At 39.9% G+C, this 26,809-nt stretch overlaps 4 protein-coding genes across 5 annotated transcripts; all 4 read right to left on the bottom strand.

Annotated features, from left to right (window-relative positions):
- Window positions 1-86: 86 nt before the first annotated feature.
- Window positions 87-11,261, bottom strand: RB195_005335 (uncharacterized protein; the record flags this gene model as incomplete). 2 transcript variants are annotated; one of them, XM_064177762.1, is made up of 11 exons in its annotated part: window positions 6,461-6,599; window positions 6,703-6,788; window positions 6,951-7,061; window positions 7,670-7,819; window positions 8,335-8,413; window positions 8,923-9,013; window positions 9,132-9,262; window positions 10,587-10,693; window positions 10,766-10,917; window positions 11,014-11,125; window positions 11,253-11,261. In XM_064177762.1, the coding sequence occupies 11 exons, from the start codon at window positions 11,259-11,261 to the stop codon at window positions 6,461-6,463; spliced, it is 1,167 nt and encodes a 388-aa protein (XP_064034874.1). The 2 variants fall into 2 exon arrangements, with proteins under 2 accessions (XP_064034875.1, XP_064034874.1); XM_064177763.1 differs by lacking the exons at window positions 6,461-6,599; window positions 6,703-6,788; window positions 6,951-7,061; ... (6 more) ...; window positions 11,014-11,125; window positions 11,253-11,261 and adding exons at window positions 87-212; window positions 745-896; window positions 973-1,048; window positions 3,609-3,701.
- A 2,924-nt stretch (window positions 11,262-14,185) lies between these two features.
- On the bottom strand, window positions 14,186-20,148 carry RB195_005332 (uncharacterized protein; the record flags this gene model as incomplete). The annotated part of the gene is made up of 2 exons (XM_064177759.1): window positions 14,186-14,311; window positions 20,023-20,148. The coding sequence occupies 2 exons, from the start codon at window positions 20,146-20,148 to the stop codon at window positions 14,186-14,188; spliced, it is 252 nt and encodes an 83-aa protein (XP_064034871.1).
- Window positions 15,368-15,652, bottom strand: RB195_005334 (uncharacterized protein; the record flags this gene model as incomplete). The annotated part of the gene is made up of 1 exon (XM_064177761.1): window positions 15,368-15,652. The coding sequence occupies one exon, from the start codon at window positions 15,650-15,652 to the stop codon at window positions 15,368-15,370; it is 285 nt and encodes a 94-aa protein (XP_064034873.1).
- Window positions 17,203-17,664, bottom strand: RB195_005333 (uncharacterized protein; the record flags this gene model as incomplete). Its single annotated transcript, XM_064177760.1, has 1 exon — window positions 17,203-17,664. The coding sequence occupies one exon, from the start codon at window positions 17,662-17,664 to the stop codon at window positions 17,203-17,205; it is 462 nt and encodes a 153-aa protein (XP_064034872.1).
- Window positions 20,149-26,809: the final 6,661 nt, after the last annotated feature.

Raw genomic sequence — 26,809 nt, 5'->3', positions numbered from 1 at the left:
CAGAACAGAACTTTATTGAGGTAGTATTTTTCACTGCAAAACATGCACGGAATTGTTCATGAAAATGATAAAGTTAAAGTTCTTAGTTATTGATGGCAACAGAATGGTTGCGTGCAATTGGTTGCCTTCACCACTGTTTTTGGTTTGACTCCAGCATTTTTCAGCTTCTCTGCACATCCAGTGCAGTTTCCACCCATTGTGCAGCCAAGGTACTGAAAGAACGTACTTTAGTAACTACTGATTCCTACAGTCGTTTTTTTTTCTATGAATTTCCACCATTTTAACAAAAACACCATCTCAATAAATGTTTCTTCATAAGATTTGGTGCAGTTGCGAAATGTACGTAATCAGTGGAGGTTATCCAGGGCACCAATATACAATCACTTGTATAGCGATGAGTTTTAGCATTGCTCCCCCATCCAACGCGAGCACTGCCCTCCTCTCCATCGCACCGCTTCGAGCGCAGCCGCTTACACAAATGTAGCGACTTTCATGTCGTCTTCACCCAACTATACCTTATTTTGTCCATTATGCCTGCTCCTCTTAGTTACCACAAGAATTTTGTAGAATCCTATAATGAAAAACTAGTAGAGTCACCCGTGCTTCAAAGTGCGGAAGGTCTACGGTACAGTTGAATGTCAGCAGGATAGTTTTTAGCTATTGGGTGGTTCTCGATTTCGTGCACAGGCAGTGCCACCCTTCAAGTTCCCTTGGAAACATTTAGAAAAAAATGTTTGCACTCACATTTAGAGCTTGAGTGTCAGACAGTCCAAGATCAAACAGACATTTGAGAACGTCTTCCTGCTCCGGCGACAGATAAAGTGCAGCGATACAGATAAGAAAAGAAGTGCAGATGAACCCACGAATCATATCTGACTTCCTCGAAACTGCTGGTCCTGAAAAGTACAGAAAGATAACAACTGAGAAAAAGAACGGGGTTAGAGGTGCAACATAAGGAAAACGGTAATGAGCCTTGAATTGTAGTATTAACAGTTTTTGACTCGCAAAACGAAACGGAACGAATATGACTTTTTCTTCGGGAAAACGACTCAAATGAACTTCTTCAAAAATTCCAAGCGATTTTATTTGGCGATGTGATTCCTAAACTTTATCAGTGTTATCGGTTTAAAGAGTTTCCTCTCCTATAAACTGAGTGCTGTGGATTTAGCAGTATGCCGCAAATTCGGTATCATCCTTGAAAACAACGTCCGGAGTGCTACTTACTAATTTGAAGATTCTAACATCAAAATCGTTCGCGACAGTTGTTTTAACGACACTCAAAATACTCTGTTAACTGACTTGGAAAATCTTTCTGGATCCTACTACGAGATCTTCCATACATAAACTTTGCGGAGACTGCAGATTATAATTGCTGAATGAAGACGTTTCAAACATACTCTTGTACGTTTTCAAAACAAATCAGAACTGTCTCCTTCAAGAGAAGAAACAATAAAGGGAGATGGAGAAACTGAAAGTGGAGAAACTGGTCGAAAAACTCTGAATAAATAGAAGAGCATTTGAACAAAACATTCCGAATCCAACATATGATATTTTTTCAAGTGCTTAACATAAAATTTCGGATGGACACAAAATATTTTTCACATGAATATGCACGTCATCAAAGAGATCATTGAACAATTGGATTACTGAAGTGAAGATACATAGATTTACAAATAATTCCGCCTTATAGGAAAAAAGGGAGTGAAAAGCGGTCTCTCAACTTTTGTTCAAACAAGAAATTACTAAAACACACTCCATCGAAAAAAATAAAACTAACTGTGAATTTTGCTTTTGAATCCGTCATCAACGTCTGCGAAAAAATATTCTTCTTTCGCAGACGTTGATGACGGTTTCAAAAGCGACTACTACAATGCAAATTCGATTATTTATGCTAAATTCAATAACTACGGTTCAACAAGAGTGCAGATCATTCCATCGGCATTCCGTCATCCTAAAAATCTGGGCTTTTTTGGCGCAGATTTTTCACTTTTAAAGACACAATTTTTTGTTCGTTTCCTTTTATTTCCACTTTTCTCACACGTTTTCTCTTTTGTTGAGATAAGCAATCCTCGGAAACCCTTTCAGTCACTCACCCTTCCAGTTTTATGCAAATTCAGTGTTTGGCTAGAGATGGTCACAGACACGCTAAATTTTCCCATGTATATATCACAATAAATAAATATTTAATATTAAGTTTCTTCCTACTGCAGGAGATTTTATTCGTTTCCTTTTATTTTCTCTTTTCTAACACATGTTCTCTATTGTTGAGATAAGTAATTTTTGAAAACCATTTCAATCTCTCCCTTCAATTTATTTATTTTTTGGCTAGGTGAATTTATTTTTCATCTAGCCAAAATTTATTTTTTTGCGAATTTATTTTTTGGCTTTTTGGCTACGGACAGACTAAATTTTCCCACGTATATATAGCACGATAAGTTAACGTTTGATGTTAAGTTTCTTCCAACTGCAGTTTTCTACTCTGTTCTCCTGAAGGTTTCCGTCCAATGTCTGGAATGTACAGTGCCTCTTTTCCTTCTATTTCCTTCATTTCTTGATGGTTCCTTCTATTTCCCGATTCCTCTCTATTTTACTTTAACACCAGATAAATCAAGTTCCTTTTTTTGTAGCCGAAAGACTTGATGTCGAGCTATCGATACAACATCTACGTATAGTTGGGCCAAAATGGCATGAAGAAGGGACAATTGCGTAAGCGACTGCGGTCGAAGCGACGTGGTGGAGCGCAGCTACTGGTACAGAGGTGGGACACTGGCTGTAACGCTCCGCCGCGTGGCCATGGGGAACTGCAGAGGTGGGTGGCGGTAGCGAGAAACGAGTTACACGGCATGATGTTTTTTCATTCAATTGCATGCTACAAATGAACATCTGCAGTCATAGATCAGAGAACGATTTGTAATTTACAGCACTTTCATGAAATGAAAAAGCACCCACACATTCGCGCAAATTCCTACCGCTTTGGAATACTGGTATTTCGTTTTTACCTGTGTTATCTGACTTTTATCTTCAAACTGACTTATGTGTCCTTAGAGGAACGCCGACTATAACACATTTATGATTATTAAGCGAACATTGTCATTACTACTCACATTAATCAAAACTTCCTAACAGTTTTATTGGTTTTCAGCTATTTTAGGAATTTGCTTCTGTATTTTCGGAGATTTTTATCGGAGATACGAATGGGATTCAGGGCATATTTTCTTTCCACTTTGTCCTCTTTGTGACCTCTGCAGTGTCTGTCGTCCGATCGGTATAGAGTACAAAAATGATCTGTATAGAGTACAAAGATGTAAGAGATTCAGTGAAGGACTCTTGATGCTTTTTCGGGTTTCCTTTGCTCAACCACGTCACAAACCACCTTATTTCCTCAAACTTGAGTGTTTGAATGAATAGTAACAAAAGCAGGAATACAACTACAACCACAAAGGATAGAAAAGGATTGGAACAAAGAAGAGTTTCGACCTTTAACCTTTAACACAGAAGAATACGGGCGAGCCAAGCTCGATGTTATGCACCGATCAGCCCTCAGTTAATAATGACATCTGAATTCACAAATGAGTAATCGACCAAGAAAATACTGATTTTCTCCATACTCTAGGCTGGCGGCTAAGCTCTTCATTGTTCCTTTTGACGTCCTGCTCCTCATTGCGATGGTGTTGTCGAGCTGGTTCGGAGGTCTCTGTCATGGCCCCATTGGCGCCGATCCCTGGTGTCGAGGTCGCGCTTTTCCTCTTCCAAACGCAAATCCTTTTAGTGAAGAAGCAGTCTGCTCCCCTTCAACCCTTACATGGTCCTTGGCGACAACGCGTTTTTCGCGTTCGCTTACCATTCCCTTTCGATCAAGCGATTCACGGCGTGCGTTTCGTCCCGGGTCGACTTGTGTAACTTTTCGGTCGCTTGACGCTGGATCCTGCCCACGTCCGAGGTGCGTCTTCCCAGCGAGGTCGTTGATGTGATATGAGTGGTGGAGAGGCGTGATGTAAGTTCATTAGAACGGGCGCATAACGCTCTGATTTCAAAGAACAGTTTGGGACATTCAGCTTATTTCGTTTGGCCGAGTTCGATGTTTTGGTTCGAAATCACCGATCACCCCTCACATAGTGATTTCTGAAGTAACAAATGAAATGTAAAAATGTAATCGACTAAGAAAATTGAAATCCCTCGCTACACGCAGGACGTGCTTGCTTAGTTGAGGTGATGATCTGAATTTCCTTTAAATGGAGAAATCTCTCAAATTCTCTTTTACTGCACGTTTTTATGTGTTAAATCATTTCAAAGATTTGAAGCCAAAAAGAGCCAAAACGAAAGGTGCATCTAAAACACTCAAAAACGTAAATGAATGAAATCAGTAGATTTACACGACTACAAAAGCAGAAAAGGACGTGAAACCCTTAGAAACGGTCCGGAAGATGCGGCTTCGAGCGTTGCAGGGCGCTATTTCCCACAAAGAGTTCGATTGGAGCGCGCCAGCCTTGTGCGCGCGCCGCATTTTCCGGGCCGTTTTCTACGGCAGTTACGAAGAAATGAACGAATTACTCCCTCTCCATAATCCACGATTCCGTTTAGGCATTACCCCGCTGACACCCGCGCTACACCAGATTCGTGGGCAGCGAGCTTCAAGCGCATAGACAACGTCCATAGCGATTACGGTATTGCGTACTTTTACCGTGCTCACAGTACGTCACAGCGTCTCTAATCACACATGACAAAAAGGTCCGAAGCACATCAGTCTTTGCATAGATAAGGCCGGAGATGCGCTTCACGCCGGCACGTCGGGCGCGTTGACGTATTGCTGGTTTCGTGATTCCTTGAATTGGCTAGCTTCTGTACTTCTTGTGACGTTTCGAGAGTCGCTTTCCAAGACCTTTACCGGAACGTCCACTGACAGCGGTCATATGCACGGAAATGAATTACGTAGTTTGCATTTCGCTTTTTATATGAGGTTCTACCGAGACCACCACGTTGAACAACTTCATCAGCGTCTGGATTGTTGTGTCCTTGGTTTTCCAGGCTGCAAAAAAGGTGAAGACTGCACACAGTCAAAATAAAGCATGCTAAGCTATATATTGTTTCTGTTCTTCTAACCTGACTACAACTAACACTAAATTTAAGCAATTGCTATTCAATATTCGCTATTAAACACACATGCGCTCAGATCGTGAGACTCTTCTTCGTGAAACTCTTCTCTCTGAAACTCTGAAATTCACACAAAAAATTCCCAAAGTTCTTATGTTTATATGTACGCATATAGCTAAGTTCAGAAAATGCTAAACCACTACTTTTTTTATGCGCTGGAACTATGAGCTGGTACACAATAACGCTGCAGTAAAACCTTCACTGCTATTCTCTTTTTCTTCAACAGAAAAGAGAGTGGAGGAGCTTTCATTTGTTGATTTCGCCAGTACTCCAGAAATGTGTTCACCCCTAATAATAGCTGCGTTTGGGGTTAGCGTTTTCGAAGAGCAGTAACGCCATTTTTGGTCATCAATAACAAGCATCATACGTAAAAGAAAGCATGATGTGTTTTGTGTTAACCAATCGGCTTTGGATGGCCCATCTTGTTGACTTCAATTCAGAATCGTTTGAGGTTTGCGAACGCGCAGCTAACCTTTACAGTGACACAGCGAAACCTCTTACCGACGGAGCCACATTCTAGGAATCAAACATACGTCAACCAATTAGAAAAAAAAATCCATTAAAGGTCTTATCAGATTTTCTCAATTTGTGGGGTCAACCAAGTTAGTGTTTCTATCCTCCCAGACAAGTCTGCTGCGAATTTATTGACGTCGATATAGGATAGGATAAAGATAGGTATGGATAAAGCGCTTGGATGGCACTATGGCGGACTCGAAATCGCGATCGATCGTGCACACACAGCGGAACCCCTTACCCACAGCCCCACACCCTATGCATCATACATAGGTCAAACAATTAGAAGAAAAATCCATCAAGAAATTTATCAAATTTTCCTAACACTCTTAACAGTATTCAATCATTAATCATAATACGACTCTAGGAATTTATTCAAGTTCTTAATTACTCAATTTGCAAAGAAAAAAAGAAGAGAGTGTAGTAAAGAGGCAATCATTGTGTGAAAGAAGCATGTCAATCACAATAAAAAAAATCGAAGGGAATTTCTCTGAAAAACATTCATGATACTTCTAACAACTCTGCATGCCACTGTAAACATTTCTGTGGTTTAGAGTCGTAGAATTCTCTATAACTTTGAACAGGAAAGTATGCTCACGTCAAATAGATCTTTTCCCGATACATCAGCTCACTATTATTCAGGTCAAGCCTTTTAAAGCCGAATACGTGGAATTTGCAAAAAATACTCAATGATAAATAGCTAGCGTTGTAAGCGAACCACATCTTTAAGGGAGAAGAATTTTCAAAAGTTTGATAAATATGCATTTCGCAGAAAATAATGTTTTCGTAAACGGCACTACAACAATGAAAAGTCCGGCGTTTTTCGAACTGCACAAAGTCCTTCTTTGCCCATGCAGAGACAGTCCAGCGGACAATCACTGCCTTTCTTGCAGGTTGGTCCGATCTCGTAGATGGCATGTCGTTTACGGTTTCCTCTAAAAGGTGTTGTGGTCTTTGTGCTCAGGTTTATTAAGTGAAGAAATCACCGGTCGATTTTTTTGCTGAGCCTATTTTTCTTCACATGGAATGGAAACTCACGCAGGACTGTAGTGGCAAACGACAAACTCCATATCGGGACATTTCGATACCGCACATCCCAAACGCTGACTTTTGCCGCAGGCCATCTAAATGATACATTCTCTTCTGAAAAATTTTTTTCTTTTTCATTAATCTTTCGCTAGCTCCTTTCTTCGACAGAACTGAGACAAGATAAAGAACCACTTCACAATATCCTAAGTATTCGAAGCTGGAACCATAAGGAGTTCCACTATTTCAAAGTCCGATACCTGAGTGAAATGTCCAATAAGACTCCCTTTTCGTATCCAAACGTCTTCTGAGAGAATTGCGTTGGATGGCATTCCAAACTCCTCCAATTCTTTCCACCATATTTCAATGGCCTGAGATTGTTTGAAGAGTGATAAGGACTCCACAAATTGTTTTTTCTTTTGAATTAATCTTTCCCATTCTTTCTACCAAATCCAAACTATCACTATTATCCTTTGATTTTCATTTCATACACTCGTTCACCTAGAAATTTCCAATTGTAAAACGCAGTACAGCGATCCTACAGAGACAATCTGTGCTTAAAGGCATTACCCCACGAATCTAAGGTGGTACAGATTTCAGGTGGAGTATTCGTATACGGGATAGTAGATTATTGAGAGGGGGGATTCCGTCCATTCCTTCCTAATTTCCGTAAAAAACGGCTTGGAAGATGCGGCACCGCACAGGGCTGGCGCGCTCCAATCGAACCCCTTGTAGAAAGTAGCGCGCCGGAACGCCCGAAGCCGTATCTTCCACGCCGTTTTCTACGGCAATTAGGAAGAAATGAACGGAATCACCCTCCTCCCCATAATCTACGATCCTGTATACGAATACTCCAGTGGAAATCCGTACCACTCCAGATTCGTAGGGTGATACCTTTAACTTGTGCGGTTTACTGTCAAACATTGGTGGTAGTGCCTATGTAACTATGTTAATTACAGTTAACAAAAGGCGGTGTTACCGTATGCAGAAGGGAAGTCGTCTCCCAGTTCCTGATTGTGGTCATGTACAAATTCTGCCCTTGATTTGGACGTTCCCAGCTGTTTGAGTGTTCGAATTTACATCCATCAGCCCAAGCTTGGGCATACTTCTCCAGATGACAATCGTACTCCTAAAAAGTGGAGATACTGAAAATTGTGTTACATCGAAGTTGCTTGTTCATTGATTTACCACGGATTTGGTTTTGAAGGGATTTCGATGAACCATGCCTTGCATTTTCCATTAGCCATAATTTATTTTCTGTTCTCTTCATTTTTTATTTTTTTTGTGTTATAAGAAATAAAGTGTGTAGTGTAAAGTCTACGATAATACCGCATATGCAACGGGAACTATTGCCTTTAAATAACCCAAAAAATTTTCAAAACAAGGAGCTTATTATGTTGAGGTCCACAGGATGCTTCATCAGCCTTCAGCAGAGCCCGCAATTATCAGATGATTAGTAGAATACTATTATTTTCAAGATTTTCTTTTCGAAGAACCTGTGTGGCTGACGCTGACAAAAACTAAAACAGCAGCCAGCAATAGTTCTAACGAACTATCACCATTAACAGCCCAGCTGATTCCAATGAAATTCAGTGAAAATAACCGTTTTGCCACGTGGAAGCAGTGCTTGTGAAATCAACCAACCAATTTCATCATGTTCCGAGCCCCGTGTTGGGTAGAATTTGTTTCACCGTTGAATTCCAGACCTCTTGCAAGGCGGGACCTAGAAAAAAGAGCCATAAACTTTCAAAAATATAGCAAGTTTCAATGTGCAGCATACCGTAGGCTAAAGACATATGTAGCCGAGGGGTTCGCCGTACTACTCGAATATTATAGCTGTGAAAAGATCTGAGTAAGTCTAACATCGGGATTTAAATCACGTTATTTAACATGTAGATCAGAATATATTTGAATATTCTAAAAAATTAAATCTTGGTCCAAATCCATTATACTACAAACTTTCTTTGTCCTTGTTCTAAAAAAAGGAACTCATATATTTCTTCATCTCCAGATGAAAGGGTCAAATTTCTAGTGACATAAAAAACTAAGATTTTCACTAGCATTGGCCAGATGGTAGAAAAGGTACGAACTACAATATAATAAAAAAAAAGCAACTTTGATGTCCAAAACTGGTTTCAGAATGAAAACGGAATCTTATTCTCCTTTCTTTGTTAATAAAGCGGAGCCAACAACGAATCAAACAAGCAAAATACGTGAAATGTATTAACGAACCTATAAAAATTATGGAGATCGAGAGCTGTCTTTCTAGAATAATCGGTCATGCTCGTATTTAATGCTCCACATAAATTATTTGCTGTTCGATCTGGAAGAGTAATATGCTTGTCATGAGTTCTACTGAAAGTCTTCAATCTCTCCGTAGAAGTCTTGTCAAATTTGAAGAATGTTTTTGATTGTATTTTTTATTAAAAAAAATCAGTTACCTCCGGGGATATCTGGAGCTTGACATAGTCCTAATGTCGATATACATCTAGAATTTGGATACGTGGAACAATCATCGTCCGATTGACAGGGCGGTCCTGGTTCGTAAATTGTTCGTTTTTCACAGTGAGCCCTAAGCGATTTCAGATTCACTGGATTCTCACGAAGCTGGTCAGAGCTCTACACGGAGAACAAAACGTTCCTACTTTGCATTATATACACACGTGAAGATAGTTTTGTGTGATTCGCAAACGGAATATGAGCAGCCAATTCGAGTTGCCTTTCCTTTCGCCATCTGTAATCATTAGAATTGCTATGTGGAATGTACTGCTCTAGTGAAAACATCTACAGTGGCTTGGATCTGTGCTGCTCCGGACGACTGCTTTGCCTGATCGAATGCAATGCGACCACTGCTCAACTCGCACGCGCCTCTTTGTACTTTAAAACAGTGATATCCCACCGAATAAGGGGGATTCGCTTCCTTTTGGGTGATGAAGACCCCATTCATAACTCATAGTGTCCTCTAAACCTCTTCTAACCAGATAAGGCAGCGAAAGGCATATGAAATGAGAGTACACCATTCAGAATAGTTAACGCAGTGCTCAGACTGCACTGTTGTGAGATACACTTTGGTGGTAAACTAACAAAACAGTCAGCAAATCAGTGAAAAGTGGACTAAGCTGAATTAGAGTACATATCCCAAAAGAACTAAGACTGTCAGTGCCAAGTTCCTAATTAATAGTGTCGTTTTGTCAAAATTTTGAGGTAAAAATGCATTAAGCATGTTCTTCTCGCAGGATTATTAAGTCTGCGCTCTAATACACTATTCCCAACAGCTATGTGAAAAGGAGGGAACGCGACGCATACGCGAACAATCCGCACACTTCCCCAAATGACGCGTGTTGTCTCTACTCGAGGTTTTGTCTGAGGCCCAATACATTATTATTTCCATTATTTCCATCCCGAGCACAATCCCCGTTCCTTCTTACCTGTGGAGCAATGTGAACGAGAATCACAACAATCAGTGGTTCAGGAAAAAAGAATGAAATAACGCACATTTGCCCATCCATAGTAACTCTGCCTATGTGAGTAGCGATTTTTATAGTCGACGTTGCCGTGTTTCTTATACTCGAGCCACCATGACCTCATCGAATCGTCAATGTGTTGAGATACATTGTTTCCATGTGAACTTATGTCAAATCTGTAGAGTTCATATTGAGAAAAACGAAGTCACAAAATGTCCAGTCACAATTTCAGAGTAAAACTAGCTAGTATTTGAGAAACCACGTGATATATTATATCAAACTGGTAGGTAAGAAAAGAATTCGTTGCAAAAAAAGCAACGAATCGAAATTACAAAGAAAAATGCGAAGGGCAAAGAAAAATCCATCACATCTGCGAGGCAACTGATGATCAGTTCCCTACGTTCATATATTACCCAATTCGAATGCACTCACATTTTAACCAACTGAGAACCTGAGGGGATCTTTGCATCGGCGACAGGGAACTTCGGACAGGTCTTAGCCCAATCGTGAGCCAATCGCTCAAGATCACAGTCCCACTTCTAGAAACACACTATTTAGCTAACGATAAGACAAAAACTAAGAAACGCCTGAATTACTAAACTAGAGTTTACCAAAAGGTAGACGTTCTTTCCGCTACTCATCATCCCCTCCTTGTTTGGTTGTCGCCCTTGTGCTAACTTGCTTCTTAGTCTGTTATGCGTGTAGAGTATATAGTTTCGATCCGTCGTCCTCACAACGGAATCATCGCATCTACCGTAATCAGCTAGAATTTCACAGTTAAGCAAATCCTGAGTATATTATTGCTCTTTTGACTGTAAGAGGCAACTTTAACTTAAAAGCGCAAACGAACTAGTAATACCTTGGCTGAGTAGGAGGCTCTCGCCATCGGAGAGACCACTTCCTTCTGCAACTCGCTCCTCCAACCCATATGTGAGCAATGTAGTTTTGTCCAGCTCCTCCTCGGAGAGTACCTTTAAATGATGCTACCTTTGTCGACGTCAAACCAACATATGACTGCGATCATCATGGTAAGCATTGTGTTAAGAAGATAGTCAAAAAACTTTTTAGTTTCTTTCAGAAAAAGGAAACGAAACTCACTGACCGCATTTCCTTGAGCAACCAAAAGGGGAACGATCCATAACACAACAGAACTGCTAAAAAAACTTACGGCTGTTCATGTGAACCAGCAGCAAAAGGTGAAAACAACAAAAACTTGATTTTTGCTCCGAAGAAACAAAGTCATCCACAAAAATTCAAACTGTGACTGATTAAAGTGGAAATTTATTCGGTTTTTTCTTTGCATTCAGTCAAAGATTCGCATACATTTTAAAACATAATATTTCGTAAGAACAAGAAAACAGTACACCAAATGCTGCTGAAGAACGCAAGCGATTCAATGATGGTCTTTTTTCTAGCACTTTTTGAATTCAACCACCTAGAAGAAAATCTAAGATAGTCAAATACGCGACTTTGATTACTGATTTTGAAGGTGGTCTTTATTTTGTATGGAATTTTTTTCAATTGGAAAACTGGGACTAAAATAAAAAGAATATTTTTCTCGGTCCTTCTAAACAAGAATCGTAAGAATTAGGAAGCAATAAAAAAGTTTTTTTTTTGCGAAACAATTAAGACCCAGAGCGAGTAAGGTTTAATTCGATCACTTCCCAAAAAGTTAGGGGGATGCTTCAGACAATTAAATTCGCAGTCTTTTGTGGTATCCAGATTAGCTAAAAAATATTTAGGCCACAGTGTAGTGTAATAGAAATGATTCTTTTGAACACCTAGAAAATTATCCCAACACTACAAAAGCATAATGTATAAATATCTCATATGCTAACAAACCTCATTTATCGTAAGGTAGATATAGCGAAGAAAGTGGTGCAGAGATCGAGAGGGAGGAGTTATTTTCGAAACTGAGATCACACCCGTTTTCAACACAAGATCCAGTTTAAAGTGTGAAGTGGTTGCTTTGCATGCATCGTACACATGTGAGAAGCAGAACCGAATAGTCAGATCTGCTAGTGATAAAAATCCCGCTAATTGATGCGTCAACGCTTAAAATCCCTTCGCGACAGTTGACGGTGAAGGGATAAGTGACGTTTCGTTTCCGATACAACACAAATAAATTAGTCTCCGCGGATTTTAATCCATGTCTGGCCTCCAAGCATTAACAAGCAACTTTTTTGTATCGCACATGTTTTGAGCCACCTCATGTAAGTTGATGGGAACTGCACCTTTATATCCATACTAACTTCTTCTTTTTAGGATGATCCAATCTCTCTCAAAGAAGCATTCAAATCGCTCAAACTAGAGGGTTGAGCGATTTGAATGCTTTTGAATAGTTAATTGAACATATAGATAAAAATAAACCTGTTTTGAAGCATTCTGCTAGAGAACATTGAATCTCTGAGCAGTACCGTGGAACCTATATATTGAGTAGTCACATAGTTTCTCTTGAATATATAGTAGCTTTGCAGCTACGTAGAATAAGTGATGTTCTAGATTATTATGATGATTAGATTTGTATTATTTGTCCCACAGGTAGATCAGGAGACTGCTTGAGATCCGGGGTAATCTACCTGATTTCTTGCACGAACTGTGGCGACGAGTATATCGATGAAACGGCACGACCGCTGTATGTCCGCATCAAAGAGCACGTGAGCGGTAAGAATAGGTTACGAGGATGGACACCTCTAGGTGCCTATAACACAAAAAACACGACGGAGCCGATTTTGAATTTAGGGTCCAAATCTTAGCGCACGAAACTAAAACGTTGGCTCGAAAATCGCTGGAGGCATTTTGGATCCAAGCCAAAAACCCTAAAATGAACCGCAAGGGTGAATGTCTGTCGATAACGCGGGAACTCGCGCCACATCTCGAATGGTTTGTCCGATCCGAATGTGACATTCGAACCATTCGCCCTCGTGATCGATCAGTCAGCGGTCCATGCTAGGCGTCTCCGATATAAGGTGAGCATTCAGTGTAGTCGCTAAATTTGTGATTGAAAGTAGGCGTGGAGTCTATCAGTTTAGTTGTGGAGAGGTTGGTCGTTTGAATTGTAGATTGAATATCGCCCCTTTCAGGCTCTGAAGAAGGCGATATAGCCGAAACGTTAGCCAATAAATTTGTTTAACAACCTCGTGTACAGCTTATCAAACTCGATAATATAAATTCAACTATGCCGAGGTTCATTGAAAGTCGAACTTTTTAACTGCCGTTCTAGATTATTTCATCGCTGCTGTACTGTATATAAGGAGCGGGAGAAGAAGAAACTGCATTCTCCGCTGTTCCACTCGATTTCTTCTGAGCGTCGGATCAAACTTCTCCCATGAAAGGTCAAGCTGACCAATGTTTTTGCCTTCGACGTGTTTTAAGTTACCACATGTAGGTTGATGGAAATTATACCTTCGTCGCTTGTTTGTTTGTTTGTAGTTTGTTGATCAGAGGTTCTCGGTCCTTCTAAACAAGAATCGTAAGAATTAGGAAGTAATAAAAAAGTTTTGTATACTATGTAGTTAACGTGTGTCGATTCACGAACAAAGAAATAGTAAAGGGAAAACGAACAATAAAATAGTACAGTGAAAATCGATTGTGGTCATGGTTAACCAGTTGCACACCATCGCAGCAGTATATTCAATTTGTAGACTCACTCAAACTGGGATTCTGAATATTCGAATACTCTTAACATCACTGTAATGGAATATCCGAAAAACATCGGATTTTCGGCACAAGAAAAATACGCATTTAATTGAATATTCGAAAGAAGCATCTCGAGCGCGATGTGATAACAATCAGGGGCATAGTGGACGTGATGAATGGTTGTCAGTAAAATAAAAGTAAAAGACATACTTTCGCCAAGTCTATCAAATTTTTGGACAGGTAGTTTAGCAAAGTGGCCTATTTGAGGTTAAGATTCCTGACCATTCCGTATAAATGATATCACTTCAGAAGAGACTTTTATTGAGGTAGTATTTTTCGCTGTAAAAAATACACAGAATTGTACATGGGAGTGATAAAGTCACAGTTCTTAGTTAAAGTGGGCAACAGAGTGGTTGCGTGCAATTGGTTGCCTTCACCACTGTTTTTGATTTGACTCCAGTATCTTTCAGCTTCTTCGCACATCCACTGCAGTGTCCACCCGATGTGCACCCAAGGTACTGAAAGAACGTACTTTAGTAACTGCTGACCCCTACAATCGTTTTTTAATGAGTTTCCAGCATTTCAACTGAAACACCAACTCGATATGCATTGATATTGGTCCAATGACTTGGTACCGTTGCGAAATACACGTAATTAGTGAGCGTCATCGAGGGCGCCAACATTTCTATAGTCGTGTCAAAACGACATGAAGCTTGGTGCAGTTGCGTAAGCTGCTGCGAGTGCGCTGGAGTTAGCTGTTGAAATCGAGGTGGAGCCATCGCGAACTGCAGCATGGGTCCCCCGTCGATAATAAGCTCTACGCTACACCGCACCTCATCGAGCGCATCCGCTTACACAATCAGGGTCAAGCGTGCGTCGAGAATTTCTCAACAGGGGATTCTTAAAAAACGATTAGGGAGTATTCGAACGAGGGGAGACTACGGAGAGGAGGTGATTCCGTCCATTTCTCTAATTCTTAAAAAACGGCCCGAAACGGCGCCGCACAAGATCGCCCCAATCGAACATCTTGTACAAAATGTGCCCAAAACGATGAGCCGTATCTTCCGGGCCGTTTTTACGGCAATTAGGAAGAAATGGACGGAATCACCCCCCGAGTCTCCCAACATGTATACGAATACCACCAAATCCACCACCCAGATTCGGGGGACTTAAGGGGAGTTTCTGTGCAGGAGGGAATCGTGAGGCTTGTCAGAAGAGAAGAAAAATGAAGAGAACGAGGAGAAAAAGACAAGGGGACAGTCGATTTTAAATAAACACAAATCAAGGGGCGTAAAATGTTAGGGAAATAGATGGCGTGAAGTTTTTTAAAAAGATTTTTTTCGTATAATTCCAAATCTTTTGGTCCAGGACTAGTTTGGGAAAATAATGGACAAATTGAGGACATCGAGATTAGGATAAATGCGAGAGGTGAGTACAAAGGCAAGAGAGAGAGTGCAATTTATAAAATGCGTTCTGAAATAAGCCTTGCGGTCTTTCTTTAAAATAATTGTTTAGGAACATTTCACCAAGAAAATGGAAAATATTGAGTATGTGAGAAGGAATCAGACGAGCGACTATCTTGTATCACAGTCAGCAGTCAATTTGAGGCATCTCTCAAGGGCTCTGTGGGTAGTAAGTAGCTTTCGAAAATCTTGGTCTGTCAGTTGGTTCGTAGCTCCCCTGATGGCTGCGAATGCTGCCCATGCTGCTCTCATTCTTCTATTCATTTCTTCCTTCAAGCTGTTTTCCATGTTCATAGAACGTCCGAGGTATACGTATGACGAAGTTTCCACGATTTGGGAGCGTTCAAGTTGTGCTCCTCGCAGTAGGCGTTCTTCATGAAGAACACCATTAATCATATAACGAAGTAAATTTAGAATAATAAATAATATAATAGAAGTTGTGAGTAGAATGGAATGGAAAACAAGGTATTTTAAATGCTAATCGCTAAATAAAAGTTTTTATATTTCCAAAAATTTAACTTGCTGCCATAACCAGTGTCAAATCTAAGCATTATAAATTTCTGTTTTATTATTTTATATAATGGGGCGGGTGTAGTGCAATCGGTAAGAGGTTCCACTGTTTGCACAGTCGACGGGAGGTTTCAATCCGTCCTAGTGCTCATCAAGCTTTTCATACCTCCGGGGACCCGAAGTCGATAAATTGGTACCAGACTTGTCGGAGAGGATAAAAACACTGACTTGACACATCAACTAGCCTCCGCAAGTCATTGATCATGAGTTGAAGTGAACGTTGTTAGTACATCCTAAGGGGATTAATTAACGCCAAAGCCGGACTTCAGAATTTCATTAGTGTTCAATTCGCTCCCCTTCATTGATAAATAAAAATTGTTAGCAAGTGAAGTTCCTGTTAAATTGGATTAGTGTTCTTCTAACAACGCTTTCTTCCTCTTTTTTAATAACAATTGAAGGCGATAGATTCCATAGTTTCCTTTCTGAACGCGTCAGTTGTGCATTTGAAGAACATTCAAACTTCAGTTTTGAACACTCCGATACCGATACAGTATAGACACAATTCGAAAGGATTACTCGAAGTATGAGTTTCCTTCCTGATTTCCTCCAACAGTTATCACAGAATGATGTTTTAACGTAAAATGACGTGAACAAGTTTATAAACTATAAACTCAGTACTGATAAAGGTAACGTACCACTTCAGATCATGTAAGAGGTCGGCTTAGCAGCTGTTTGCAGGGCTGTTTCTACTTTCTGAAGAATCCACGCTACCAAGTCGAGACAAGCGTGCAAGGAAATAAACACGCAGAGGTGCAAAACGTCTCATTTACCTTTTGCGACATCCATACGAAGTTACTGCGCGATACTACTGCACAACAATAGTTCCACGCCCTTGAGCCCTTTTACTCACCCAATTTTATAACTATCTGGGTTCACCGCGCCAATCCGAAACCGCGGGACCCGTCTCCCTCTATGAAATTTCGTTTCACACACACACCACACACACGTTACTTGACAGAATAAGCCCGTTGTTATATAGCATGATCATCACCTGCATCACCTGTGCTCCCGCTGTTCATCGATTTGCTCGAGCGGGCACCAATACTTCTTCCATTTGTTCCGATCACGCGCAAGTGTTGGCCAATGGCATCTCTTCTCGCGTCGTACTTTTCTCTGAAGGACTTCGTGAAGAGGTCTGACCATCGGGTCGGCGGTCTTCCTGCGGTGCGTTTGATGTCGCGTGGCACCCAGTCGCTTACGGCTCTGGTCCAACGATTGTTGTTGAAACGCATCACGTGCCCGGCCCACCTAATTTTGCCTTGTTTGGCATATGCGGCAGCGTCTCTGATCTTTGATCAGTGACGTAGGAGTGAACTTCGAGTCCCTTTTTTCATTTGCATAAAGCGGGTCTGTGTTTAGCCTTTCAATTCCGCGTTCTATGACGCTGATCGCATTTTCTCCTGCTTGCGAAACGCCCACGTTTCTGAAGCGTAGGTCAAAGCAAAAAGAACGGTGGTGTTGAATAAGTGAGCATGGAACCAGATGTTCTTCGTCCTCTTCACAACATCCTCGATGCTGTTGAATGCTCCCCAAACCGCTCGTTTCTCTCTGCCCAGCTCGGAGGTCAGGTCGTTCACCATGTTGATTTCCCGACATAGATATACATAGCTGAAGCATTCGGATATGTTCATTCCGTTGAGCGTGAATGGGACATCAGAAACAAATCCGTTCCTCATAAACATCGTCTTGTCTAGGTTCAGCTGAAGACCGATCTTTTTACACGTCTCATCAAATTCTGCCAGCATCCGTTGCGTCTGATTGATGCTTGATGTTATAACAACGATGTCATCACCGAAACGAAGATGGTGTAAATGCCGGCCGTCAACTTTCACTCCCATGCCATTCCATTCCAATCCTGGCACTGAATATATTCGGTGAAATTGTGTCACCCTGACGAACCCCTCTCTTCACGTCGATAGCATGATCATGATAAAAGAAATGGAAGAAATTAACCAGAGGTAACTTCGTATCGAGTACTTGGAGGCCGTAAGAGACAATCCTCACTTCTTTCGTAGCTTGAACATTGCTTCGGCACTTTCTCATCACAACCATTTAAATCTATCGTGTACTCTATTGAAAGACCAGTTGATGCTGGATGTTAGTCGAGTCGATGACGCAAGGCGACGTGTAGCTTTTTTTTATTGCGGCGGTCAGGGATCGATCCCCGACAAACGTGGGATTTTTGCATTTAGTGTAAAACAGTTCAAAAAACACACATCATCCAACAATGCGATTTCATTATCATCTCGAAAAAGCAATTTCGATGCTGTTGCTGAGTGACAAAAAGACATCTAGGCGGAATTAGGGATAAAATTAGCACAAAATGGCTCCAAGTTTCTGAATAACGACGCTCAAAGTAAATTCCATGAAATAGTTCTTCTGTGGAATTGTAGAGAGAGAGATTTTTTTCTGTTTCTACTAATTTTGGTGCATCTAGCTCTCCTAGTTTTTTTTGAAGAGGAGTTGGGAAGAATTCTAAATTTTTCTTCAAATTTTTTCTCAACTGGCATTTAAGAGAACCAATACACCTAGAGAGACCAAAATTTGCAGTGCAGGGTTTTCCTTGACGCTCTATTAAAACATGGCATTAAATTTGTCTAACTGTCTAACTAACCGTAATTTCGCAAAGAAAAAAGTGCGAAGCTTCAGATTTTCGGCTGCGCGTCAAAATCTGTATGGCTTCAAACTAAGTTCAATAACCCAGCTCATGGTCCAAATAAATGAATTCAACTACAGCAATTATACTGTATACAGGTATGTATACAGTATAATTGCTACTTACTACTATTACTATTACTTATTAGAAGATTTTTACTATCAGAATTCACTTTCACCTTTTCTGAGTGGTTCCCATTGCGTCAAAAGCTAGCTGAGAAAATGTTGAGAAATTTTTTAACATTTCTAACTTTTTCTCAACTAGCTTTCAAAAAAACTAGAGGGTCCTTAAAGAAAATTTTTTATGGCGCAAGTCTTCCTTTACAGAAAGTCGACAAACTTCTACCTCTCCTTTATTCATGTTTATTTCAAGTTAACAAAATCCGACAAGTCCAGCAGTGATTCCCCATCAGATCCTGGTTCTAGTCGCTAAAATGGCATCTAAATAACACATATATGCGGCGAACAATGCTTTAAATACAATTTCGGAAAGGTTGACGGTAAAGTGTTCATCTCAGCAATTTTTTTCAGTTTTCCAAAAATCATTATTCCAGCGGGGATCGAATTATCCGCCGTCTTTAAGCACTGTCGATGAGAAAATAGGGTGCAGGAACTAGGAAATAGCGAGAAAAAAGCTATCAGAATGTGTTCTGCGTCGATACTATGTAGTTGTTTTTTCCACTTTGCAAAAATGGAAAAATTTCGCCGGGAATCGCACCCCAACCGTTTGCTTTTATTGTCGATGAAAATATTGTGTGCAAATAGAAGAAAATACTGTAAAAATGTTTTTAAAATGTATTCTCTGTTCTTTCTTCTTTTTCCATTTCTTCTTTTTCCATTTTGCAATGAATAGTGGTTCCGGTGAGGAACGAACCATGTTACCTGTCATTGTCAAGAGAAGAACTGTGTCGTTGAATACACGTTTAGGGCTTCCTCATCTTTTCATTTTCTCATATGTACTGACACACTTCTAATCCTTGCGTTGAGCTATTAGTAGCCTCTATATTATATGATATATATTTTTATTTTAATTGCGGCACTTTACGTTAATTTCCATTCAGTACCTATCATTAATATTTACTATATTATGTTACTTCAATTTATTTAATAAGCGCATGATTTGCTCCTTCAATTCTGTTTATTATAACTAAATTGTCATTGCTATACGGCTATACTAGAAAGAATGAGAAGAGGGGGTCGTTTTCTGGAGGGTCTTCTAAGGGGGAGAGCGGTGGGACTGTGTTCAGGAGGGTTTTTTCTCAACTACTCGCATGACCCTGTACGCGACCTTCATCTCATTTTGATCCGACTGTACCTCCTTTTGTCCGTTATGCATGCCTCACAGTTATCATAAGAATGTTGTAGAATCTTATAATGGAAATTAGTGGAGTTATCCGTGCCAATCGTATATGGCCTACAGCACAGTGTACAGTTGATCGTCAGCAGAATAGTTTTTAGATACTGGATTGCTCTCGATTTCGTGCGTAAGCAGTGCTACCCTTCAAATCTACTTAGAAACATTTGAAAAAGTTTGTACTTACATCCATTGCTTGAACGTCAGATAGTCCAAGGTCAAGCAGACATTTAAGGACGTCTTCCTGCACCGGTGTCAGATAGCGCGCAGCAATACAGATAAGAAAAGAAGTGCAGATGAACAGACGTATCATATCTGACCACCTTAAAACTGCTGGTCTTAAAAAGTACAAGAAGATACCAATCGAAAAAAAGGGAAAATGAAAGAGTGCAAAATAAGTAAAATGGTAAAGAGCCTTGAATTGTAGTATCAACAATTTTTGACTTGCAAAACTTTTTTTTTAGATTACGACTTAACAGGACTTGTTCAAAAATTTTACGCGATTTTAGTTAATGATACTTGAACTTCATTTATGTTATGGGTCTGAAGAGTTAGAGTAATTTGTTTTAATGACACTCAAAATACTCTGTTAACTGACTTGGAAAATCTTTCTGGATCCTACTACGAGATCTTCCATACATAAACTTTGCGGAGACTGCGGATTATAATTGCTGGATGAAGACGTTTCAAACATACTCTTGTACGTTTTCAAAACAAATCAGAACTGTCTCCTTCAAGAGAAGAAACAATAAAGGGAGATGGAGAAACTGAAAGTGGAGAAACTGGTCGAAAAACTCTGAATAAATAGAAGAGCATTTGAACAAAACATTCCGAATCCAACATATGATATTTTTTCAAGTACTTAACATAAAATTTCGGATGGACACAAAATATTTTTCACATGAATATGCACGTCATCAAAGGGATCATTGAACAATTGGATTACTGAAATGGAGATACATAAAAAAAAGGATAAAGGATAAAGTTGCTGGCGTCAATCAATCCGCTTTGGATGCGCCCCCACATTCACTTCAATTCAGAGGTTTACGAACGTGTAACTGGCCTATGCAGTGGTCAGACGACGTGTCCCCTCAGTGTTTTTACCCTCCTAGACAAGTCTGACACCAATTTATCGACCCCGGAGGGACGAAAGGCTTGGTAAGCACTAGGGCGGATTCGAACCTCCAATCGCGCAGGAAGCGGAACCTCTAGCCGCTACACTACACCCGCCCTGCCTAAGTGAAAATACATAGATTTACAAATACTTCCGCCTTGTAGGAAAAAAGGGAGTGAAAAGCGGTCTCTCAACTTTCGTTCAAACAAAAAAATTACTAAGACACGCTCCATCAAATGAAATGAAACTAAATAGGAATATCTTTCTTTCGCAGACGTTGATAACGGTCTCAAAAGTGACTACTTACAATACAAATTCGACTATTTTTGTTAAATTGAATTACTATGGTTCAAAAAGAAAGCAGATCATTCCACCGATATTCCTTAATCCTCAAAAATTGGGCTTTTTGACAAAGAGGCTTTATTGGCAGAAATTTTCATTCGTTTCCTTTTATTTTCTGTTTTCTAACACGTGTTCTTTTTTGTTGAGATAAGCAATTTTTGAAAACCATTTCAGTCTCTCCTTTCCATTTTTATGCGAATCCATTTTTTGGTTAGGTATGGTCGCGAACAAACTAAATTTTTCCACTTGTATATAGCACGATAAGTTAAGGGTTTTAAGTTTGTTGCAACTGCAGTTTTCTACTCTGTTCTCCTGAAGGTAGTTTCCGTTTAATGTCTGGAATCGCTTTGCTCACTGCCTTATTTTCTCTTATTTCCTTCATTCCTTGATGGTTCCTTCTATTTTCCTCCTGCTCTCTATCTTTCTTAAACATTAGATGGATCAACTTCCTTTTTGTAGCCGAAGGACTTGATGTCGAGTCATCGATACACCATCTACGGTGCATTTCGGGCTATATGTACATTATCGAAGAAAATCAGTAGGAGGTTCCGCTGCGACTACACATTCGATCGATAGTTCGAAATAGTCCTAGTGCCAACCAAGTCATTCATTCTTTTCGAGTCGATAAATTGGTACCTGACTCGTCTGCGGAGATAAAAATACCGGTTGGATACATCGGCTCGCCCCCGAATGGGTTGTGAGCCTCAAACTATTCTGATTTAAAGTGAATGTAGTGGGGCTTCCCAGCCGGATCAACGATTAATATCTAGAAGAATACGGTACTGCGATCAAAAAAATAAGGTGTATTTCTTCATAAGATGAAGAATCTTCATTACTCTTCCAAATCGACTTCATCATCTTAGAAGTGCCCCCTGTCCGAAGCAATGCGCTTATGCCACGCTTTTTCCAATTCTCGAAACAATGAGAGCAATCTCTTTCCGGGAAGATCTTCCATACCTTCTTCGATTAGGTTTCTGTCTAATCATTCGAGCTAAAAGCAGTTTCTCGGTGTGGTCTTTTAAGTTTATTGAACAGCCAGAAGTCGCATGGTGCTATATCAGGCGAATACGGTGGCAGTGCAACGATATGGGTCGAGTTTTTGGCAAAACTTTCTGAAACGATTCAATGCATTTTGAAACGGTGCATTATCGTGGTGTAAGAACGAAGGATTGTCTACCTAAAAATTCTGGCATCTTGAGGCGAATACCTTCACAATAAAAAATATACGTGTACGTATAATACGAATACCAAAGGTCGCGTGGCACTGAATAATATTTTCGAGCATCAAATCTTTGATTTCCTTGACTACACAAACACGCATAGCACTGCAGTAATTGAATATGTTGAAGTGAAACTGATAGAAGTCACAGACAGGGCCACTAATCTACAAAAAACTATAATTTCATGATTTTATAGTACTCGTCCATTATACATGGAAAATTGACTTTATTTTTTTTATCACAGTAGTAGGATGAAGAGCCTGACGTTAATTTGACCAACGCCAGGCACTCCATCCTTTATTCTTTAAAGCAGTCGGCGAGCCATATTATATCACAATTTTGTTTGGTAAATGGTGTATGTGATGTCTCAGAGCTTTTAACAAAGAGATTCTCACATAATTTGCTTATGACCCTTTCCTTGCCATTTGTGTCGATTCTTACGTAAGAACCAAGCGAAAAAATGTTAAAAGAAAATTTCAACAGTTATCTTATAACTTAATTATTGTCTAATAATCTGTTGTTTTTATCGTGTTCTACACCCATCTATCAAAGGTAAAGAACCCTTTAAAAAAAAGCAGATTTGCATTCAAGGTATCCCACTGATAGTATATGATGTGACGAAAACATGAAAACACAGTTAGTGGTTGAGATCGAGGCGAGCCCGTCGCGAACTTCAGCGATGAGTGTTAACGTTGGTCCGCCATCGACCCCGTTCGCTATGCTCCACCGCACCGCTTTGAGCGCAAACGCTCACACAACTGCACCGCGCTTCATGCCGTTTTAACCCGACTACATACAATCCCAGTGAGATTTCCACGTTCTGAGATCTATTAAAGGGTTTTATTTGGGATTGCATTTACGAATTTCGTACTTAATTCTTTTGTTCATACACTTATTTTCGATACAACACTTTTTGCGAAATATTTTTGTGGAGAGCTGTGTATCCATGTATTTATCAATCTAACCGCCGCCGAAGAGTCCATCTCTGTGAGCGTGAACAGCCCAGTGCGCTGGGGAGAAAAGGGAAACTGTAAATGGTTAAATCGTTTAAATGCGTCACCCCCACCCACGAATCTGGCGTGGTACGGTTTCAGGCGGGTAATGCCTATACGGGGTCGTAGATTGTGGGGAAGAGGGCGGCTCCGTTCATTTCTCTCCTTATCAGTGTAAACGGACGACCCGGAACGCTTTTTCTTGCCGAATGGGTTTTCGACGAATCGTGGAGGGGGGGGGGGCGCAAAGGTAGCGCTTTGCAACAGAAGCCGTCGTAAGAAACAGTTTCAGGGTAATCCGTTGACACTGATACAGAAAGAGATGAACGGAATCACCCTCCTCCCCACAATCTACGACTCCGTATAGGCATTACCCTCCTGAAACCCGCACCACCCCAGATTCCTGGGGTGTAACCTTTAAGAAGAGAAAGAATGCACGTTGCGGAACCACGCGGCGACCATCCGGTTGAACATATTCCGTGGTGACGGAGTCTTATGTTCAAACGGATGTCCACCAATTCCCGTTGTATTTCCCAAAGTTGTTTTCATTTCATTGCTACAGCTAAAAGTTTTAGTGTTTCTTGCAATACTCATTTTGAAATTATTTGACATACATATTAAGTACGGTGAGATCTAGGCGAAGCAATAACTTTGCGCTGGAAACCACTTCAATTTCACTTTTACGATGTTTGTGAGGTAGTAGTCTCCAACTATGGAGACACGAGTGATTTGCTTCGTTTTTTTAGGCGTGGCTCAAGTTTCAACTTCACCTTATTTTTAGAACTGTTAGAAGGTTTCCGATCTTGGAGAAACAGCCATACGAAACTGGTACATTCTCCATAATTGCAGGTGCATAGCACTGTAAAGCCCCTTCGTCTTTTAGGAGGTGGATTGAAGGGAAAGAAAAAATTGCAACAGTGTCTCTTTCACTGGGGGTCGTTATGACTTCATCGGTAGTGAACATACTCTCGAAACCCTGCATTACCCGATGGAGGTATGAGAATATGCAGTTTAATATGAAAAAAAATGAAATTTAATAATTAAAATATAAAATTAAAATAAAATTCAATATGAAAAAAGTTGAAAAAAAACAAAGATAATAGGGTTTATCGCAATCCATCATTTAGATACGTTATACTCAGGTTCATGTCGTGCACATTTTGAATGGATATAATGCATCAACTGTAGAAAACGTATCCGAGAGAGTTGCGCTGGTAAGCTCTACGTATCTCTACATATGCAAAATGCATTCCTTCAAGCTCAATAGACACATCAGAACATGAAAATTCCGCAAAATCTGGTCTGTTCCAAATCCTGACACTATCATTTAGTTGTGATCCCAAGAGAAAAGATTAGGAGATCGCGCCTTACTGCTTTGAAAATGAGTTGCTTTGAGAATGATTTGAAGCTTTTTCAAATATTTGCGCATAGTGTTGAAAGTTGTGAAGCATGAGAACTCTGTGTTTGATTCACTTTTAATTCTCCACTAAATCAGTCCTCAAATATTCCCTTGTCTATGGATTATTGAACTCACTTCAAATTTTATAAGTCGATTTTTCAAGGGTGAGTCCCCGGCCTTTTCTTGATGCAACCCAATCCGAGTGAGATTTTGTCCAGATTTTGGTATAACATTTATGATTACTGTCCTTGAGCAAGTACGTATTACAGTTGATACATATTTAGACATTAATAGTCAGTTTTAAGCGCTACCCTTCCTTATTTTGGAGGAATTTTTCTCTTAATAACGAGAGATATAGATTTGGAAATGAAAACAATGGGATAGAATGGGTCCGCTAACATTTCTACCGGAGGATACAACAACATTTTTCCCATGTCAAGGTGACAAAGGACACTTTAAAAAAATTTAATAAATGAGAAACGTGTGATAAAAAGGGAGGCAAAATATGTGCGATATTTGATTACTTTGTGGTTGATCATGGAATCCGCGCTCTCGCCTCCACCTACTATGAATATTTCCTTCTAGGATTCACAAGTTCACCGTTTTCCCACTGCTTTCTCCTTCGAGAAGATCAGAACACGGAAACTAATACTGTTCTTTTTTTGTTGTTAAAACAACGCATGTTCGTTTTTGTTTGTCCCACTGAAAACAGGTCCTACCTCATTAGGTCTTATTATAGTTTTTGATGGGTGCTATAGCATTTCCCGAAGGATTTCACCATGTTACCATGACCTGTGTTTTAGAGGCGTGCTCTTATCAGTGAAGGTGTTGCAAAACTCCTTGAAATCCCTCTTTTCGTTTTTTTTCAGCATTACCATTCTTCTCTTTAACAGCACTGATATCAGTTTTGATTATTGTCAACCATCTAAGAATGGAAAAAAGATCCCACTGTAATTCTTTGTTTAGCGAGTGCACAGTTTTTACCATCTCTATAGTTTTTAACCAGAAAATCCTAAAAATTTTTTATTAGGAAATCTTAGGGACGAAAATGATTCGGAATCCTACTTTCAACGTTAGGTTCTGAATTTTTGGATAGTTGAATAATTAATAAATGACTTTTTTGAATTTGAATAAATAACTTTTTTGAATTTGAATATTTTCAAATATCGCTATTTTACCGTTAACTATCCGCTATATTCATCACTGATCCTAACACACATTCACAGATCTACACCTTCTGAATCTTCGAGATCAACTCAGCGATGAAAACGCCTACTGATGTACTGACACGATAAAAATTTCTTCGTCTCGTACTTTCATTGACTATTACTTGTATTATTATTACTGATTATTCTCTTTTATTGCTTCATTTTATTGCTTTTGAAGAAATTATGAGAAAAAGACTATACATAGAGGTGCAGAAAATCATGTTTGCTCGGGACTCCTTCCTGCGGGTCCCTTGGAGCTGCGTCGTGGTTGCAAGAGCAATCTGAAGTAGCGCCGAGTACATCGATGGTGAGATCCAACACGACGCGCAAAGTTTAGGTGAGAAAAGATTTTAAAAAAGAGAAGTGAATAGAGTGAAACAGAAGTATGTAATTTTCGTAAATTCTGGTGATTCCAGGATCGCCATCTGCACATCCATGCACAGAAAATGTCGTTTGGATTGTTCTGTTGGAGCCAAACTATATGACGAGCAAACACATGGTCAGAAATCTTGTTAGCTTGCAAATGCGAGATCACTAAAGTCCCCATAATAAGAGTTCACCTAATTAGTCAGAAAATTACTGAAAACTCAGGCTTTGTGATAATACTGAAAATATGTATGTAATTTCATCTTGAATACTTGCGGCGCCATAAGCGATGGAACCATCGTTCTGCAAAATTTTCAGATATCCTAGATATAT

This window comes from Necator americanus, chromosome I, assembly GCF_031761385.1.
Source record: "Necator americanus strain Aroian chromosome I, whole genome shotgun sequence".
NCBI classification, from domain to species: Eukaryota; Metazoa; Nematoda; class Chromadorea; order Rhabditida; family Ancylostomatidae; genus Necator; species Necator americanus.
Note: the sequence above shows the minus strand (reverse complement) of the source record. Positions and strands in the feature narration are given on the sequence as shown.